Genomic DNA, 20,673 nt, shown 5'->3' on the forward strand with positions numbered 1-20,673 from the left:
CTAGATATGCGTTAGATTTTGTTTTCTTTAAATGGCTGATAAAATAAGCTGTGCTGAATGGAATGTATATTCCTGTTTTTGTGTCTTTTTGTAACTTAAGGTTTTGCCTAGAGGGATTCTCTATGTTTTGAATCTGATTACCCTGTAAGGTATTTACCATCCTGATTTTACAGAGGTGATTTTTTTTACTTTTTCTTCAATTAAAATTCTTCTTTTAAGAACCTGATCGCTTTTTCATTGTTCTTAAGATCCAAGGGTTTTGGGTCTGTGTTCACTTATGCAAATTGGTGAGGATTTTTATCAAGCCTTCCCCAGGAAAGGGGGTGTAGGCTTTGGGGAGGATTTTGGGTGGAAAGATGCTTCCAAGCGGGCTCTTTCCCTGTTATATATTTGTTAGATGCTTGGTGGTGGCAGCAATAAAGTCCAAGGGCAAAAGATAAAATAGTTTGTACCTTGGGGAAGTTTTAAGCTAAGCTGGTAAAAATAAGCTCAGGGGGTTTTCATGCAGGTCCCCACATCTGTACCCTAAAGTTCAGAGTGAGGAAGGAACCTTGACAGATCCCATGATGTAGATTTAGCAATTCTTTTTCTCATTTTCCACTCCTTCCCTTCTGTCCTGATCCAGTGTTGATGCTCTTTCTAGGCATCTTCATCCTTCGTTGATGTTCTAAACCCACTGAGGGTCTTAGCAGTTCTGGCCTTTCCTTTATTTAGTATTTTGAGGTAAAAATATAAGAGAGAAATAGGCCCTTATCACATTAAAATATATATGAACTGTATTAATCTATAGTAAGCTAATCAAATATAGACCAAGTTCACAAGGAGGCATACATCAATCCTTGAGGATGATAGATTATCTAGGTTTAGTCACTATTGCTATTTATTTTATCTATCTAAGGTACTCCTATGGAACCCAATATTGTAATATCTGCATGCCTCACAATCTTTAATGTATTTATGTTCCCAACACCACTGAGGCAGGGAAGTGTTATTGTCCCATCTGTAAAATGGGGAACTGATGTACAGCATGCTCAATGTCATAAAGGAAGTCTGGGTGGAGCAGAGACTTGAACCCATGGCTCTCAGGTGCTAAATTAGTGACTTAAGCACTGGAAGATCCAAGAGACAGACAAGATAAAAGAGCTGTGTTTCATCTAACAAATGAAAAAGATTCATTGGGTGTATCAATATTCATATGACTTATAAGTTTCAAGCTCATGGATGTTATAATTCAGAGGGGCAAAAAAGACCCTGTCTTTGGAATCACATTTGATATAAATTAGTTTGGGATTTTTAAAGAAATATAGTTTGCTATTGCTTCAGACTTCTTAAAAAATTAAATCCTCTGCTAACAAAACAGAAACTAAGTTCTGTAGATCCTTAGATCTCTCTTATATTTTACAGTCCTTTGTTAGCTTAAATATATACAATATGAAACAGTCAAGTTATGACTATCTGAATGTTCCTATTATCCACTGAATTTTAAAAGCTGAATCTAAAGGTCATTGGAGTCAATGGACCATCAAAGGCTTTGGATCAAGCTCTATATGCATAGCTACTTCAGACTTTTCACTACTTTTCGAATACTACATAGTTTAATGACTCATGTAATTATGTATTATGTAACACCCCCTCCCCCTGCAAAAAATACCCTGCATGTTAATAGTTCCATACTAAGTGCTAGTATGATACACTGTAATGGAGTTAAGGACTTATTATTATTAAAGTTTTTAGGGGGTCTCCATTTAAATCTGTGCTCTGATCCTTTGAAAATAAGTCAAATTGTACACATGAAAGCACCAAAGAATAGATGAAAAGAGAGAAAGCTACAAGTGAACAAAAAGCATGGTCGATATTCCTCGTTTAATCTACCCTATTATGTTGAGGTGTTGAATCCATACCAGATATCACAGCACATATTATCATATTATCAGTTAGGAACTGAATTCTTATGAGTGCCAAATTCATCATGGGGTAGAACTGGTGTTTCAGCTCCAAAAACAAAATTATCTTTTCTGTATTAAGTATCCACGTAAGAAAAAATAATAGAAAGATGCCAAACTGTAACATATAATTTTTTCTGGGAGAGTAATAAACATTAAAAAGCAAATACTGAAGATTGAAGAGTTGGGTAAAGTTTTACAGTAAAATATATTTTATTTTAAATGTGTAGATTTAAGTTTGTGACTAAATACAAAACGCCACATCGAACTACAGCACTTGCCTCTCTCATTAGGAGGCCTCCTTATTATTACTGTTTAATTTTAACATTGAAGAATCTATCTATTCAACTATTTTGCCAATTTGACTCACTGGACGCCTACTTCATCTTCACATCTGGATTAAAATAATCCCCCTTCACTTAGCAGTTAAATTTGTGATGTCAGCCTGGTTCCTATTAGGCAAAAACAAATAAATAACAACAACAACATCATAAAAAACAAACAAGCAAACAACCCACCACCTCTCACAGTTTAGCCACTTTCTCAGCCTGCTCTGGCAAGGTCCTAGAAGGGAGAGGTAGGGACGGTTACTCTTCCTCTCTGACCCACACAGAGGATCTCTTGTTGTCAGCACTGTTGATCTCTTTTCAACCCTCTTCCAAGCATAGAACTTCCATTGTTATGACTGGGATTTAGACACATGCAATGAAAGCAGAATATGGACATCTGGGGAAAAGTTTTACATCTCCTGAAACATAATCTACTTGAATGGGATTGCCTAGGGGATATAAATCGGGGTAGAAATTGGTCCCCATGGGAAGATCAAAGGGGATTTTGTTCCAAGTTCAATAATTCTGTTATTTGAACAATGTGCTTCATTTAATATTAAGGGCCAGATTATTCCAACCCTGAGTAGAAGCTGATATGCAGCCACCCTGAGCAGGGGAAGTTCTAGCAGCCATTCTAGACAGCGCTTTAACATTGCCAATGTAGACAAGCCCTTAAACTTGTATGCACACTCACTTCAACACAAGTTGAACATCCATCAGAAGCATCCTCTTCATCTCACTCATTTTGATTCACTCTCAGACTCACTCTGAAGACTACAATTTATAGCAGTCCTTTACAAGGATTAAAAGCACAAAAGGAGCAGGTCAAGAAATACATTTACAAACATTAGACACTGTGTACACTGAACACAGTGATTCTCAAACCTGCAGGCCGCTTGTGGCCCAGTCAGCACCTAGTTGAAGCCCATGTGACATCCTTAGGGTCATACAGGTAGTATACACATTGTGTGGATGCAGCCCACATAACACCTACAGAGCTGCAGATGTGGCCCACAATGATAAATAGGTTGAGAACTACTACAAAGTTCCATAAACAAAAACCTCTGCCTGAAATGGAAAAGCTAAACTTTAATTTTCTGGTTGCTTTGACAAAATAAAAATGTGTGCATGTATTATTTTTAATATTTCAGGAAGATGGATAATAAACTAGGACTTTAAAACTATTTCTATAATTCCTTACCTAAAATAGAAATTTAAACCTTTCCCCTCCTTTATACTGCCACCCTTTTACCCCTTCTTTCCCCCCCAGTACCTCCCCCCCCCCAAAAAAAAAAAATTCTGAGAATGAATATTCAGCTAAAATGGCTGTAGCTCTGGCAGGAACATGCAGATTTTCCTTCTGTTTTTCCTCTCCCTTGTCCAATCAAGACAGGTTTGAACCCAGGGTTTTCATGAACAAAGTTTTACCTGCCCTGACTTTTCCATACATGAGACTGAGTTGGTATGTTCATTGGTATGATGATGAACTACCATACTGGATCACAGCATCCTATGTGATGAAATCTGAGATTAGAAGACTCTTCACATTTGGATAGCACATTAAGGTTTATAAGCTTTAACTCTTGCTCTGGTGTGAGGACTTCAAATGAATCATAGACTAAAATGGCCCACCAGCTCTAAGAGTAAAGGCTTTTGCCGCTTGAGCTGACAGAGAGATCATTTAGCTAGTAGCAGGGTCCTCACTTTTGGTTGTTTTTTTTTAAACAAATAACTAGTTATCAACATCCTGCACTTATCCATATGCACAAAGCTAGTATTGTTGACTGTTTAGGGCTCATTATATTTGTAGATTTTTATTGTACTGGTTTTTAAATCAAGGCACCCAGCGGCTTCACCCATGGCCACCCATACAGATTCAAACTTATTATATTACTCTATTATTCATGAATTTTCCCCTTAATTTAATTATGTTTGCTAGTCATTAAATAGAAGCTGAATACATTAAACTGAGTGAAAGGAGCTGTTTGTTACCAGAACACTCAGTAATAGACTGAATGGATGTAGTGCTACAGAACTCCATGTTGCTGACATGTATAGAAGTTGACAGAGTTAGTTAAGTGAGTATGTTAAGCATTCTTGGGTGAAAGGGTGTATGTTTGCCTCACTCTATGACATGCTATCTAAAAGTGGGTCATGCATACCCAGTGAGATTAAAAACATTCTTACCTTCTCTCTTTCTCTTGAGAATGCAGACAAATAAAACACTAGCTTATGAGCCTCCGAGGAAGAGGACTGGAAACTAGGTGTCTGATCCTGCCATGTCTCTGGGAATGTTTATATTAGGATTTTTTGCTTAAACTTTCCCATTGTTGCTATCGCCACTTCACTTCCACTGGTGGTAGCAATGCTGGGAGAACTTGTGTACACAAAGCTCCAGGCAGCCACCAGGATTTTAAAGCATCAGATAATCAAATCTTGCTCAGAGAAAGCCTGCACAGCAGGGTGTCTAAAATGCCACCAGCTGAAAGGCATCTTGCCTACATCAGCACAGCTACTGCTGCTGTCACTAGCGGCGCAGAACCAGTGGTAACTATGGCGGGAAATCTGGGGAGGGAGAGGGGAATCTAATCTAGACAAGTCATATGGGAGTAGTCACACTGGGAAGAACTATTGTAAAGGGTTTCAGAGTAACAGCCATGTTAGTCTGTATTCGCAAAAAGAAAAGGAGTACTTGTGGCACCTTAGAGACTAACCAATTTATTTGAGCATAAGCTTTCGTGAGCTACAGCTCACTTCAGGGTTGGTCACGATGGACAGGCTTTTCAAAAGCACATAAATGATTTGAGAGAACAAGTACCATTAATTTTCAATGGGACTTATGCTCCTAAATCATAGAATCATAGAATATCAGGGGTGGAAGGGACCTCAGGAGGTCATCTAGTCCAATCCCCTGCTCAAAGCAGGACCCAACCCCAATTAAATCATCCCAGCCAGGGCTTTGTCAAGCCTGACCTTAAAAATGTCTAAGGAAGGAGATTCTACCACCGCCCTAGGTAACGCATTCCAGTGTTTCACCACCCTCCTAGTGAAAAAGTTTTTCCTAATATCCAACCTAAACCTCCCCCACTGCAACTTGAGACCATTACTCCTTGTCCTGTCATCTTCTACCACTGAGAATAGTCTAGAACCATCCTCTTTGGAACCACCTCTGAGGTAGTTGAAAGCAGCTTTCAAATCCCCCCTCATTCTTCTCTTCTGCAGACTAAACAATCCCAGTTCCCTCAGCCTCTCCTCATAAGTCATGTGTTCCAGACCCCTAATCATTTTTGTTGCCCTTCGCTGGACTCTCTCCAATTTATCCAGATCCTTCTTGAAGTGTGGGGCCCAAAACTGGACACAGGACTCCAGATGAGGCCTCACCAATGTCGAATAGAGGGGAATGATCACGTCCCTCCATCTGCTGGCTATGCCCCTACTTATACATCCCAAAATGTCATTGGCCTTCTTGGCAACAAGGGCACACTGTTGACTCCTATCCAGCTTCTCGTCCACTGTCACCCCAGGTCCTTTTACGCAGAACTGCTGCCTAGCCATTCGGTCCCTAGTCTGTAGCAGTGCATTGGATTATTTCGTCCTAAGTGCAGGACCCTGCACTTATCCTTGTTGAACCTCATCAGATTTTTTTTGGCCCAATCCTCCAATTTGTCTAGGTCCCTCTGTATCCTATCCCTACCTGCCACCGTATCTACCACTCCTCCTAGTTTAGTATCATCCGCAAATTTGCTGAGAGTGCAATCCACACCATCCTCCAGATCATTTATGAAGATATTGAACAAAACTGGCCCCAGGACCGACCCTTGGGGCACTCCACTTGATACCGGCTGCCAACTAGACATGGAGCCATTGATCACTACCCGTTGAGCCCGACAATCTAGCCAGCTTTCTACCCACCTTATAGCGCATTCATCCAGCCCATACTTCTTTAACTTGCTGACAAGAATACTGTGGGAGTTTTAAACATCCCACCCCATATGTCCAAATAAAGTAACTGAGTAGAAATGTGCCAAACATGGAGGACAGGAGTATTACCCTGTACAGAATACCCTGTTCCCATATTGTTTTCTTAGACAGTACAGTATCAAGAATATTCAGCTCAATCATATGTTTTATTTAAAATTGTTTTTGCTCCTTTTTTTTAATGTAGCCAAGTGTTGCAACTGCATATATAGTAACATCACTGCACTGGTCTTTCACTGTAGGCTTACTTTAGGTTCAAATCTGATTTAATAAATCTCTGAACCCAGTTTGGTGATTAAATCTGGTCCTTAGACATGGCCCAGCTGGTCCATGATCTGACTCATGTAGTTAACACTAAATACACAGAAGAGAGGCAAAGCCAGAGTAGAGATTCAGTTAATAACAGCATCCAAAATGGTAAATGCCTGGCATTATTGCAAATGCTTATGGTTTATGAACCCCACATTTTCATTTCTGGATATAAAAAAAAAACATTGTAAAAGCTGTAACAAGAACAAGAAGTTCCCAATTATTCTGCTATTTTCGAAGTACTATGAAGTGCATTAATTAAACCTGATTTCTTTTACTCTGAATTATTGACTTTCCAATAGTCATGTCAAAAAAAAAAAAGAGAATTATGTCCTTACAATACACAAAAATTTGGTTACAACTTTGCCTCAAAGTTCAGCACTGAACTAATACATACTGTGGACTTCCATCTAATACCTTTTTTCCAGGTGTAAAGTAAACCACAGTACTGAATTACAACTGCTTCCAAGTTACGGCTCTACAGTAAGTGCCAATCACTACTAATATAATGGAAGGTACATTAATAGATGATGCCAATACTCTCTGAGCACCTGCAAGTACATTAAGATGACTTTGTAATGCATCATTCCTGCCTATCATGTAATTAAGTTACACGTTGCAGTATACAATTTCATTAAAATGGATTAGCACAAATATCAATGCTCAAGCAAATGCAGACTTGCAAAATGTGTAAGTAAGTCAATAACATAAATACAGTGTCCTAGTAACAGGACAGATCAACTACCAGAAGGGGCCTCTTCAATATTGCCATTTAATTGCCATGCATAGTGGGGTAACAGAGGTTATTTTTGTAAGAAGGCACATCTATAGATGGGACTGCCCCTTTGTGATAATTCCTCACTATACTAACATATGGTGAGCTACATTTTGTTACTTTTCTGAAATTGCATTCTTCCGTATATGGGCACTGATTTCCGGAGATGACATGTTACATAAAGGCAAAGGTGAAAAGGAGCACTTATACAATATGAATTAGCTAAAATAAGGTAATTCACAAATGGACTAGCAGTCCATAGCAATACACCACAGAGTCAGCAAAGAAGCTGTCACATCGATAGGAAGAAAATGAGATTTGAGAGAAAGATAAAAGAAACCTGATTCTCTACTTGGTGAGAAATTATGTGTCTAAAATTAGTGTGGTTTTCATAAAGGACTTGGTCATGTACCTTTCAATACCAAAATATTAATTTAGCCCCCAATACTGTGACCTTTATTCTTTGTGCCCCCTCCGACACCCAATGTCTTACTCATGGGGGTTTGCCTGAGTTACCACTGAGTAACACACACTTACTAGTGGGTTACATAAGGACTTCTGCATTTGGCTCATAGTCTATGATATGGAGCAATTTCTTTCTTTAAAATAGAAATCAATGACTCCATAATTTTCCCTTTTGGAAAATAAATGAAAAGTTCCCCATGTATGCACAGTTCTCTGTGTGTTCTTTCATAGTAAGGCTAACAGAATATGGTGCTGGAAATAAAAACTGCATACAAATATTCTTCATTCTCTCCAGATTCTCACAGCATTTGAGATGGCAGCATTGCCATAAACTAAGCAAGAAAAGGTAAGAGCTTTTGATTTATTGACCTTTAGTTTATTATTACAGTTAATGGCATGGCAATAAATAAAAATGCAAAACCATAAATGCTGCATAATATAAGATACTTTTACTTCCCTCAGAAAATGAGATATAGACTCATCTTAAGTATTTTTATCTTCAAATATTAATATCTGTATTTTCTCAGCCTGAGTTTGTACAAAGGAATGACAATTATCTTTCTTTGGCTCAATCATGTTTGCAGATTAGTGCTGTTGGAGTAGGGTGACCAGATAGCAAGTGTGAAAAATCAGGACACATTTTTTTTGGGGGGGCGGGGGGGAGGGAGGAGGAATAGTTCCCTATATAAGACAAAGCCCCTAATATTGGGACAGTCCCGATAATACCACAATGTCTGTAACCCTATATTGGAGTCAAAGAATGAAGCTTTTTCACCTCACACAGAAAAATTGAAGGAACAGTTTCTATTAATAAACAGAATAAACTCTCAGACTGCGGAAGACTAAACAAAATCATGCATTTCCAGCATCAAACATTAAGATTTTGTAGATTAAAACCAAAATTAATTCAAATAAAAATGGCTCAAAACTACAAAGGCATAAAAATTTACAGCATCACTCCATAACAGAACAAAATGGCTTACAATGCTGTACAGAGATGTTTAACAAACAAGTAAACAAAACACAGCAAACCGATATACTTCAAAAAAGAGTTGGAGAGTAACACATTCTTCATATAAGAATTATGTTCTTAATTATGAGGATCCATAGGACCTGATTTTCCAAAGAGCTGTTAGCTGCTCAGAAATTTTGAAAATCAGGCCAATAATATATAGCCTTCACATATTAAAAAGTCTAAAGAAAAGGAGTACTTGTGGCACATTAGAGACTAACCAATTTATTTGAGCATAAGCTTTCATGAGCTACAGCTCACTTCATCGGATGCATTCTGTAGAAAATACAGAAGATGTTTTTATACACACAGACCATGAAAAAATGGGTGTTTATCACTACAAAAGGTTTTCTCTCCCCACACCCCACTCTCTTGCTGAACTTTTTGACTTTGTCCTTACCCATAACTATTTTACATTTGGGGACAATGTATACCTTCAAATCAGCGGCACTGCTATGGGTACCCGCATGGCCACACAGTATGCCAACATTGTTATGGCTGACTTAGAACAATGTTTCCTCAGCTCTCGTCCCCTAACGCCCCTACTCTACTTGCGCTATATTGATGACATCTTCATCATCTGGACCCATGGAAAAGAAGCCCTTGAGGAATTCCACCATGATTTCAACAATTTCCATCCCACCATCAACCTCAGCCTGGTCCAGTCCACACAAGAGATCCACTTCCTGGACACTACCATGCTAATAAACGACGGTCACATAAACACCACCCTATACCGGAAACCTACTGACTGCTATTCCTACCTACATGCATCCAGCTTTCACCCTGGCCACACCACGCGATCCATTGTCTACAGCCAAGCTCTGCAATACAACTGCATTTGCTCCAACCTCTCAGACAGAGACAAACACCTACAAGATCTCTATCGAGCATTCTTACAACTACAATACCCACCTGCGGAAGTGAAGAAACGGATTGATAGAGCCAGAAGAGTTCCCAGAAGTCACCTACTACAGGACAGGCTTAACAAAGAAAATAACAGAACGCCACTAGCCGTCACCTTCAGCCCCCAACTAAAACCCCTCCAACGCATTATCAAGGATTTACAACCTATCCTGAAGGACGACCCAACACTCTCACAAATCTTGGGAGACAGGCCAGTCCTTGCCTACAGACAGCCCCCCAACCTGAAGCGAATACTCACCAGCAACCACATACCACACAACAGAACCACTAACCCAGGAACCTATCCTTGCAACAAAGCCCGTTGCCAACTGAGCCCACATATCGATTCAGGGGACACTATCACAGGGCCTAATAACATCAGCCACACTATCAGAGGCTCGTTCACCTGCACATCCACCAATGTGATATATGCCATCATGTGCCAGCAATGCCCCTCTGCCATGTACATTGGTCAAACTGGACAGTCTCTACGTAAAAGAATAAATGGACACAAATCAGATGTCAAGAATTATAACATTCATAAACCAGTCGGAGAACACTTCAATCTCTCTGGTCACTCGATTTCTGATCTCAAAGTGACTATCCTTCAACAAAAAAATTTTGAAAACAGACTCCAACGAGAGACTGCTGAACTGGAATTAATTTGCAAATTGGATACAATTAACTTAGGCTTGAATAGAGTCTGGGAATGGTTGATTCATTATAAAAAGTAACCTATTTCCCCTTGTTTATTCCTCCCCTCCCCCCCCCCACTGTACCTCAGACGTTCTTGTTAAACCCTGGATTTGTGCTGGAAATGGCCCACCTTGATTATCATACACATTGTAAGGAGAGTGATCACTTTAGATAAGCTATTACCAGCAAGAGAGTGGGGTGTGGGGAGAGAAAACCTTTTGTAGTGATAAACACCCATTTTTTCATGGTCTGTGTGTATAAAAACATCTTCTGTATTTTATCACAGTATGCATCCGATGAAGTGAGCTGTAGCTCACGAAAGCTTATGCTCAAATAAATTGGTTAGTCTCTAAGGTGCCACAAGTACTCCTTTTCTTTTTGTGAATACAGACTAACACGGCTGTTACTCTGAAACCTGTCAGATAAAGTAGTAAATTTGAAAAAAAGGCAACATACATAGTAAAATTTAAAAAAGTGCCTAAGCCTTGTTTACATTAATATGTGAAGGCAACAGGAGCTAGGCTTCTAAGTGACTTAGATGCTTTTGAAAATTTTACCCCAAGTTCTCATCTTTTTATAATTATTGTGGTCCTAATGTAACACACACCCCTTCTGGGTGTGGTGTTCTGTCCCATCTAGTGGCACCAAGACCAGGTAGAGAGAGAGAGATAAAATGAGTCTGCTCTACAGCCTCAGGACCTGCCTTCATTGGCAATGTTAAAGCGCTGCTGCGGCTCTGAAAAACGCTCTGAAAAACCCCACCTCCACGAGGGGCGTAGCTCCCAGTGCTTGGTACTTGATACTTTACAGCGCTGAAACTTGCAGCGCTCCCGGGGGGGTCATGTTTTTTCACACCCCTGAGCGAGAAAGTTGCAGCACTGTAAAAGTGCCAGTGTAGACAAGCCCTTGGATAACAGCCAGTTGGCTTTTAGCTCATCTTGTAGAGGCTCATGCACTAAGCTCCAGAGGTCCCAGGTTCAATCCTGCCCACCGACCACCAGGGTCTGTCGGCGTTACACTAAAATAGAAAGACTTGTAAACTAAGTGAGGTATGTTCTGATAAAAGACCATTTTTACTGAATTTATCCTAACTAATGTATGGTCAAATTTCAATGCCCTTAATGATGCAGTGCAGTACCTTTCTCACTGGAAAAGGGCCACTTGTGAAATAAGGTGCTATTTCTAGAGATATATTTGCACAAGATTATAATTTAGAGATGCTCCCTCATAAGGGACAGTATTATGAACACAGAAATTTGGAGATGTGCCCTGGAGGCGGGGGTGGGGAATACTGCATGGCTGTGTGCAGCAGTTCACCAGAGATGCGCTCCAGTTTTTTTCCCCTTTTTTCTTTTATTCCTTTCTCATTCACTGGTTTGTTATTTAATGAACCCCAGGATCCTTACATGGTGTCAGAAGTGCTGAATGAGAAGGAAACTGCGGTCATTTTGAAGTTAACTCCTGTGTTTGCAACAGAAAGCAGAGACAAAGGAAGGTACCAGAGAAGCACATAGAGCACAAGGCACAGAGGCTTTTGAATGTATTTGATGAGCACAATACTAGCTTGACTAGCTTAAGAAGGGACGGGGGAGTCAAAAATGGATGTGTTGCAACTTCCATCCAGTCTGCAATTGTCAGCAATGTTGCAAAGAACTAGAAAAAAATCAGACAGACATTTGAATTTTATGTAGCAGCCATAGGGGCAAAGAAAAATGATAAAGTGAAATCATCATTATTATTACATGTTGGGGTGGAAGCATTGGATATTTATAACAATTTTAAGTTTGAAGAAGGTGAAAGCATGAAGTTAAGTAAAATACTGACTAAATTTGAGGAACTCTGCATGCCTAAAAGGTATGAAACCTTTGAGAGAGACAATTTTTTACATACATGCAAAAAAGTGATGACACCATATAGAGCAATATGTCTGAGAATTAAGAAAACCCAGGAAAACCTGTGACTTTGGTGAGCTGACAGAATCTGTGGTCAGAGACAGAATCATTTGTGTCATTAAAGAAATATGTTAAGAGAGAGATTGCTCTGTGAAGAAGACTTAACTTTAGAAAAAGCTCGCCAAATATGCAGGGCAGCAGAACTGTGAAAGCATAAACCAAAGAGCTAAGTTCACTAAAAGGGGTTATCCATGCACTAAGTACAAAACAATATAGCCAGAATAGGTCAAATCAAAGAGTGGAACCATTCACTATGAAAACAAGAGGGAAGACTGGGTACAGACAGTCATGTGGAAGGTATGGATCACAACATGGCCCCTAACAGTGTGTTACCTTTAAGAAACTGTCATAAATGTGGGGGAAATAATCATTTTGCAAAATGCTACAGATCCCAAATGCAGAATAGTCAAGTGCATTCAGTTAAAGACAACCTGGTTGAGGAGTTTTTAATAGACATACTGGATCTAGCAAGCCTGATGAGAGTGACCGGATACTGCCTATGACAGTGATTGGAACAATTATTTCTCTGAAACTGGATGCAGGAGCTCAGATTAATATTCTGTCTGAACAAGATAATGAGAGACTGATAAGACCAAACTGGGACCAACCAAAGTAACTGGTTATTCTGGAACAAATATACCAGTGAAGGAGAGGTGCATTGCTAGCATCAACCCTGAAAATACCACATACAGGCTCCCATTCATTGTTGTGACAAAGGACAAAGGACATTGTTGTGACTAATTTTAGGCCTGGTTGCATGTGAGAAACTCAATCTGGTAAAATGGGTGCTCTCAATATAAGATCATACTGAACCTGGCTATGAGGCACTCTTCTGGGAATATCATGACCCGTTTCAAGGGTTGAGTTGCTTGCAGGATGAACATACAATCTGGATAAAAAAGCAGGTCCCTACAGTTATCCATCCATGTAGAAGGTGCCATTTGCTCTGTGTGATAAACTCAAGGCTGAGCTTGCAAGGATGGAAGCAATGCAAGTAATACAAAAATTTCAGGAGCCAGCAGAATGGGTGAGCTCGCTTGTCATTGTGGAGAAAAGTAATGGACATCTACACATATGCTTAGATCACAGAGATCTCAATAAGACTATAAATAGAGAACATTTCAAACTACCAACCAGAGAAGAGATTATGGCTTGTCATAAAAATAAAGGGAAGGGTAAACCCCTTTGAAATCCCTCCTGGCCAGGGGAAAGCTCCTCTCACCTGTAAAGGGTTAAGAAGCTAAAGGTAACCTCGCTGGCACCTGACCAAAATGACCAATGAGGAGACAAGATACTTTCAAAAGCTGGGAGGAGGGAGAGAAACAAAGGCTCTGTGTCTGTCTGTAGTCGTCTTGGCCGGGGACAGAACAGGAATGGAGTCTTAGAACTTTTAGTAAGTAATCTAGCTAGGTATGTGTTAGATTATGATTTCTTTAAATGGCTGAGAAAAGAATTGTGCTGAATAGAATAACTATTTCTGTCTGTGTATCTTTTTTGTAACTTAAGGTTTTGCCTAGAGGGGTTCTCTATGTTTTTGAATCTAATTACCCTGTAAGATATATACCATCCTGATTTTACAGGGGGGATTTCTTTATTTCTATTTACTTCTATTTTTTATTAAAAGTCTTCTTGTAAAACACCGAATGCTTTTTCATTGTTCTCAGATCCAAGGGTTTGGGTTTGTGGTCACCTATGCAAATTGGTGAGGCTTTTTATTCAACATTTCCCAGGACAGGGGGGGTGCAAGTGTTGGGAGGATTGTTCATTGTTCTTAAGATCCAAGGGTCTGGGTCTGTAGTCACCTAGGCAAATTGGTGAGGCTTTTTACCAAACCTTGTCCAGGAAGTGGGGTGCAAGGTTTTGGGAAGTATTTTGGGGGGAAGGACGCGTCCAAACAGCTCTTCCCCAGTAACCAGTATTAGTTTGGTGGTGGTAGCGGCCTGTCCAAGGTGTAATATTTTGTACCTTGGGGAAGTTTTGGGATTAACCTGAAATCATTTTGAGATCCAGTTGAGATTTTTTGAACTAGAAATACAGATTTTAAAAAGGAATTTTTAGGAAGTCCAGAAGGCAGCTTTGAAACTGAAAGCAGCTTGGTTTCTCTCTGCTTTGTGGCCAAGCAGAGACAAAAGGGGATTATCTTGTGAATTGCAGGTTTTCTTTGCCTGGAGGCAGGGTACTTAACTCCTGCAGGGAAATTCACAGTCTTCCAACCCAGAGGTTTTTTTTTTTTTTTTTCTTTTCTTCCTAAAAGTAAATAGGGGGTGTGTGCTCTACCCATTTGCCTGGAGACAAAAGTGGCAGGGTTTTTTTTAGGATTTTGATTTTTTTTTGTTTTACAAGGAGCACAGGTTTGAAAAGAATTTTTTTTTTCTTTGGGCTGGGTAAGCAGGTTTCCAAGTAGTTGGAGGTTTTTTGCTTTAATTTGGGCCCAGAGCAGAGACAAGGGAATTGTCTTTTTCTATAGGCTGACAATCACTATCAGAGAATAGGTATTCTATTCCAGCACAGCAAAATTTTACAGCCAAGTTTTGTTTGTTTATTTCTAAACCTCGGGTGTAAAGTTAGTTAAAAACAGAGAGGTTAGAATGGCCAAATCCTCAGCTCGACTACAGCTGGAATTAGCCAAATTTCAGGCTGAGGAAAAACAAAGGGAACATGAAAGACAGATAGAACTCATGCGGCTGAAGAAGGAGGAGAAGGAAGAAGAGAGGAAGCATGTGGAGGAGGAGAAGGAAAAAGAGAGGAAGCATGTGGAGGAGATGGAGAGGATAAAGGCCCAGCAGAATATACCAACAAACCCTAGCAATCCTTCTCCAGGTACCACTTCCCATCCCAGAAAGTTCCCCACCTACAAGGCAGGTGATGATACTGAGGCCTTCTTAGAAAACTTCGAAAGGGCCTGCCTTGGGTACAACATCTCTACTGACCAATACATGGTAGAGCTGAGGCCGCAGCTCAGTGGACCCTTAGCTGAGGTGGCAGCTGAAATGCCTAAAGAACACATGAACAAGTATGAACTGTTTAAATCCAAGGCGAGAGTCAGAATGGGGATAACACCCGAGCAGTCTCGTCGGAGGTTCAGAGCCCTAAGGTGGAAACCAGACATGTCATTTACCCGACATGCCTACCACATTGTAAAACATTGGGATGCCTGGATATCAGGAGCAAGTGTTGAATCTCCAGTAAATTTGCCCTTCCTAATGCAAATGGAACAATTCTTAGAGGGTGTTCCTGAGGAAATAGAAAGATACATCCTAGATGGGAAACCCAAAACTGTAATTGAGGCAGGAGAGATTGGAGCCAGATGGGTGGAGGTGGCAGAGAAGAAGAAAACTGGTCGCAGTTGGAGCGGAGACCAGAAGGGACCACCCCAGACCACACCCTATTACCGGGGGCCGCCCAAAGCCCCACCTACCTCCCAAAGAACCCTCCAGACCCCTTATCGTCCCACCACCCCGTTCTCCAGCAACCCTCCTCGCCCCAGTGACCCGTCAGCTGGACGATGTTTTAAGTGTAACGAGCTGGGGCATGTAAAGGCCAACTGCCCCAAGAACCCCAACAGATTACAGTTCATTGCACCGGAATCACACCAGAGGTCCACAGGCCCAGATACCTCCCAGATACCCTTGGAGCGGAGGGAAACTGTGAGTGTGGGTGGGAAGAAGGTCACCGCGTGGAGGGACACCGGAGCACAAGTGTCAGCTATCCATGCTTCCTTAGTGGACCCCAATTTAATCAACCCAGAGATCCAAGTGACGATTCAACCCTTCAAGTCCAACTCTTTCAATTTGCCTACAGCCAAGTTGCCTGTCCAGTACAAGGGCTGGTCAGGAATGTGGACTTTTGCAGTCTATGATGATTATCCCATCCCCATGCTGTTGGGGGAAGACTTGGCCAATCATGTGAAGCAGGCCAAGAGGGTGGGAATGGTCACCCGCAACCAGGCTAAACAAGCCGTGAGGCCTAGCTCTGTTCCGGAAACTTCTATCAGGACCCAGTCAGAGGTGATGGACCTGGACCCCAGGCCAATGTCTGCAACAGCAGTAGTGGATCCAGTCCCAGACGGAACCAGTCCCAGAACCGGAACCAGCCGAACAACCAACACCAGACCCCGTGTCAGCACTGAATCCAGTACTTGCAACCTCAACACCAGAGGGCCCCACCGAACCTGAACTGGCAGCAGCCGATAACCCTACACAAGAGGCTCAGCCGGAGCCTGAATCCCAACATAGTGCACCAGCGGAGAGCGGTTCACAGTCAACAGAAACAGATCCATCCCCTATATCGCTTCCAGAGGGACCAAGCCTAGGTCCACAATCCCATGAGGAACTGATGTCTCCAGCATCAAGGGAACAGTTCCAGACCGAACAGGAAGCAGATGAAAGCCTCCAGAGAGCTTGGACGGCGGCACGGAGCAACCCACCGCCTCTCAGCTCTTCTAATCGATCCAGGTTTGTTGTAGAAAGAGGACTTTTATACAAGGAAACTCTTTCTGGGGGACACCAGGAAGACTGGCATCCTCAGAGACAGTTGGTAGTTCCAACTAAATACCGGGCCAAGCTCTTGAGCTTAGCCCATGATCACCCTAGTGGCCATGCTGGGGTGAACAGGACCAAAGACCGTTTGGGGGGGTCATTCCACTGGGAGGGAATGGGCAAGGATGTTTCTACCTATGTCCAGTCTTGTGAGGTGTGCCAAAGAGTGGGAAAACCCCAAGACCAGGTCAAAGCTCCTCTCCAGCCACTCCCCATCATTGAAGTTCCATTTCAGCGAGTAGCTGTGGATATTCTGGGTCCTTTTCCGAAAAAGACACCCAGAGGAAAGCAGTACATACTGACTTTCATGGATTTTGCCACCCGATGGCCGGAAGCAGTAGCTCTAAGCAACACCAGGGCTAAAAGTGTGTGCCAGGCACTAGCAGACATTTTTGCCAGGGTAGGTTGGCCCTCCGACATCCTCACAGATGCAGGGACTAATTTCCTGGCAGGAACTATGAAAAACCTTTGGGAAGCTCATGGGGTAAATCACTTGGTTGCCACTCCTTACCATCATCAAACAAATGGCATGGTGGAGAAGTTTAATGGAACTTTGGGGGCCATGATACGTAAATTCGTAAATGAGCACTCCAATGATTGGGACCTAGTATTGCAGCAGTTGCTCTTTGCCTACAGAGCTGTACCACATCCCAGTTTAGGGTTTTCCCCATTTGAACTTGTATATGGCCGTGAGGTTAAGGGGCCATTGCAGTTGGTGAAGCAGCAATGGGAGGGATTTACACCTTCTCCAGGAACTAACATTCTGGACTTTGTAACCAACCTACAAAACACCCTCCGAACCTCTTTAGCCCTTGCTAGAGAAAACTTACAGGATGCTCAAAAAGAGCAAAAAGCCTGGTATGATAAACATGCCAGAGAGCGTTCCTTCAAAGTAGGAGACCAGGTCATGGTCTTAAAGGCGCTCCAGGCCCATAAAATGGAAGCATCGTGGGAAGGGCCATTCGTGGTCCAGGAGCGCCTGGGAGCTGTTAATTATCTCATAGCATTCCCCACCTCCAACCGAAAGCCTAAGGTGTATCATATTAATTCTCTAAAGCCCTTTTATTCCAGAGAATTAAAGGGTTGTCAGTTTACAGCCCAGGGAGGAGACGACGCTGAGTGGCCTGAAGGTGTTTACTATGAAGGGAAATGTGCTGGTGGTGTGGACGAGGTGAACCTCTCCATGACCCTTGGGCGTATGCAGCGACAGCAGATCCAGGAGCTGTGCACTAGCTACGCGCCAACGTTCTCAGCCACCCCAGGACTGACTGAACGGGCATACCACTCCATTGACACAGGTAATGCTCACCCAATTAGGGTCCAACCTTACCGGGTGTCTCCTCAAGCTAAAACTGCTATAGAACGGGAGATCCAGGATATGTTACAGATGGGTGTAATCCGCCCCTCTGAAAGTGCATGGGCATCTCCAGTGGTTCTAGTTCCCAAACCAGATGGGGAAATACGTTTTTGCGTGGACTACCGTAAGCTAAATGCTGTAACTCGCCCAGACAACTATCCCATGCCACGCACAGATGAACTATTAGAGAAACTGGGATGGGCCCAGTTCATCTCTACCTTGGACTTAACCAAGGGGTACTGGCAGGTACCGCTAGATGAATCTGCCAAGGAAAGGTCAGCCTTCATCACACATCTCGGGCTGTATGAATTTAATGTACTCCCTTTCGGGCTGCGAAATGCACCCGCCACTTTCCAAAGACTTGTAGATGGTCTCCTAGCGGGATTAGGAGAATATGCAGTCGCCTACCTTGACGATGTGGCCATATTTTCGGATTCCTGGGCAGACCACCTGGAACATCTACAAAAAGTCCTTGAGCGCATAAGGGAGGCAGGACTAACTGTTAAGGCTAAGAAGTGTCAAATAGGCCTAAACAGAGTGACTTACCTTGGACACCAGGTGGGTCAAGGAACTATCAGCCCCCTACAGGCCAAAGTGGATGCTATCCAAAAGTGACCTGTCCCAAAGTCAAAGAAACAGGTTCAATCCTTCTTAGGCTTGGCCGGTTATTACAGACGATTTGTACCGCACTACAGCCAAATCGCTGCCCCACTGACAGACCTAACCAAAAAGAAACAGCCAAATGCTGTTCAGTGGACTGGAAAGTGTCAGAAGGCCTTTAACAAGCTTAAAGCGACACTCATGTCTGACCCTGTACTAAGGGCCCCAGACTTTGACAAACCGTTCCTAGTAACCACAGATGCATCCGAGCGTGGTGTGGGAGCAGTTTTAATGCAGAAAGGACCTGATCAAGAATTCCACCCTGTAGTGTTTCTCAGCAAAAAACTGTCTGAGAGGGAAAGCAACTGGTCAGTCACTGAAAAAGAATGTTATGCCATTGTCTACGCTCTGGAAAAGCTACGCCCATATGTTTGGGGACGGCGTTTCCACCTGCAAACCGACCATGCTGCACTAAAGTGGCTTCACACCGTCAAAGAAACTAACAAAAACCTTCTTCGGTGGAGTTTAGCTCTCCAAGATTTTGATTTCGACATCCAACACATCTCAGGAGCTTCTAACAAAGTGGCTGATGCACTCTCCCGTGAAAGTTTCCCAGAATCAACTGGTTAAAATCGTCCTTGAGATGTGGAAAATATTGTTAGTCTTTATGTACTTGGTAGTATATTTAGAGATGCATGTGTCTTATTAACTCTGTTTTCCTAGAGCTCCAGGAAGAAATCCCAGCCAGTGTTTCACCCTAGCTGAGATTTGGGGGGCGTGTCATAAAAATAAAGGGAAGGGTAAACCCCTTTGAAATCCCTCCTGGCCAGGGGAAAGCTCCTCTCACCTGTAAAGGGTTAAGAAGCTAAAGGTAACCTCGCTGGCACCTGACCAAAATGACCAATGAGGAGACAAGATACTTTCAAAAGCTGGGAGGAGGGAGAGAAACAAAGGCTCTGTGTCTGTCTGTAGTCGTCTTGGCCGGGGACAGAACAGGAATGGAGCCTTAGAACTTTTAGTAAGTAATCTAGCTAGGTATGTGTTAGATTATGATTTCTTTAAATGGCTGAGAAAAGAATTGTGCTGAATAGAATAACTATTTCTGTCTGTGTATCTTTTTTGTAACTTAAGGTTTTGCCTAGAGGGGTTCTCTATGTTTTTTAATCTAATTACCCTGTAAGATATATACCATCCTGATTTTACAGGGGGGATTTCTTTATTTCTATTTACTTCTATTTTTTATTAAAAGTCTTCTTGTAAAACACCGAATGCTTTTTCATTGTTCTCAGATCCAAGGGTTTGGGTTTGTGGTCACCTATGCAAATTGGTGAGGCTTTTTATCCAACATTTCCCAGGACAGGGGGGGTGCAAGTGTTGGGAGGATTGTTCATTGTTCTTAAGATCCAAGGGTCTGGGTCTGTAGTCACCTAGGCAAATTGGTGAGGCTTTTTACCAAACCTTGTCCAGGAAGTGGGGTGCAAGGTTTTGGGAAGTATTTTGGGGGGAAGGACGCGTCCAAACAGCTCTTCCCCAGTAACCAGTATTAGTTTGGTGGTGGTAGCGGCCTGTCCAAGGTGTAATATTTTGTACCTTGGGGAAGTTTTGACCTAAGCTGGTAAAGATAAGCTTAGGAGGTTTTTCATGCAGGTCCCCACATCTGTACCCTAGAGTTCAGAGTGGGGGAGGAACCTTGACATGGCTCAATTTGCATACTCAATATTTCAGTAAATTGGATGCATCCTCAGGTTTTTGGCAGCTAAAATTAACCGAAGAAAGCTCAAAGCTATGCACATTTAATACCCCATTTGGAAGA

General features: G+C 42.1%; 2 protein-coding genes across 16 annotated transcripts in view; one reads left to right on the top strand and one right to left on the bottom strand.

The window, feature by feature from the left end:
* Positions 1–20,673, bottom strand: part of TAFA5 (TAFA chemokine like family member 5) — a gene marked incomplete at its 3' end in the record, with an annotated part of 615,005 nt that overhangs the window by 202,286 nt on the left and 392,046 nt on the right. The gene's annotated exons all lie outside the window — the stretch shown is intronic.
* Positions 15,413–18,028, top strand: LOC311514378 (uncharacterized protein; the record flags this gene model as incomplete). The annotated part of the gene is made up of 2 exons (XM_084616934.1): positions 15,413–16,819; positions 17,975–18,028. The coding sequence occupies one exon, from the start codon at positions 15,413–15,415 to the stop codon at positions 16,538–16,540; it is 1,128 nt and encodes a 375-aa protein (XP_084473060.1). The 3' UTR covers positions 16,541–16,819; positions 17,975–18,028.

This window comes from Lepidochelys olivacea (assembly GCF_965140295.1).
Source record: "Lepidochelys olivacea isolate rLepOli2 genome assembly, chromosome: 1".
Lineage (NCBI taxonomy): Eukaryota > Metazoa > Chordata > Testudines > Cheloniidae > Lepidochelys > Lepidochelys olivacea.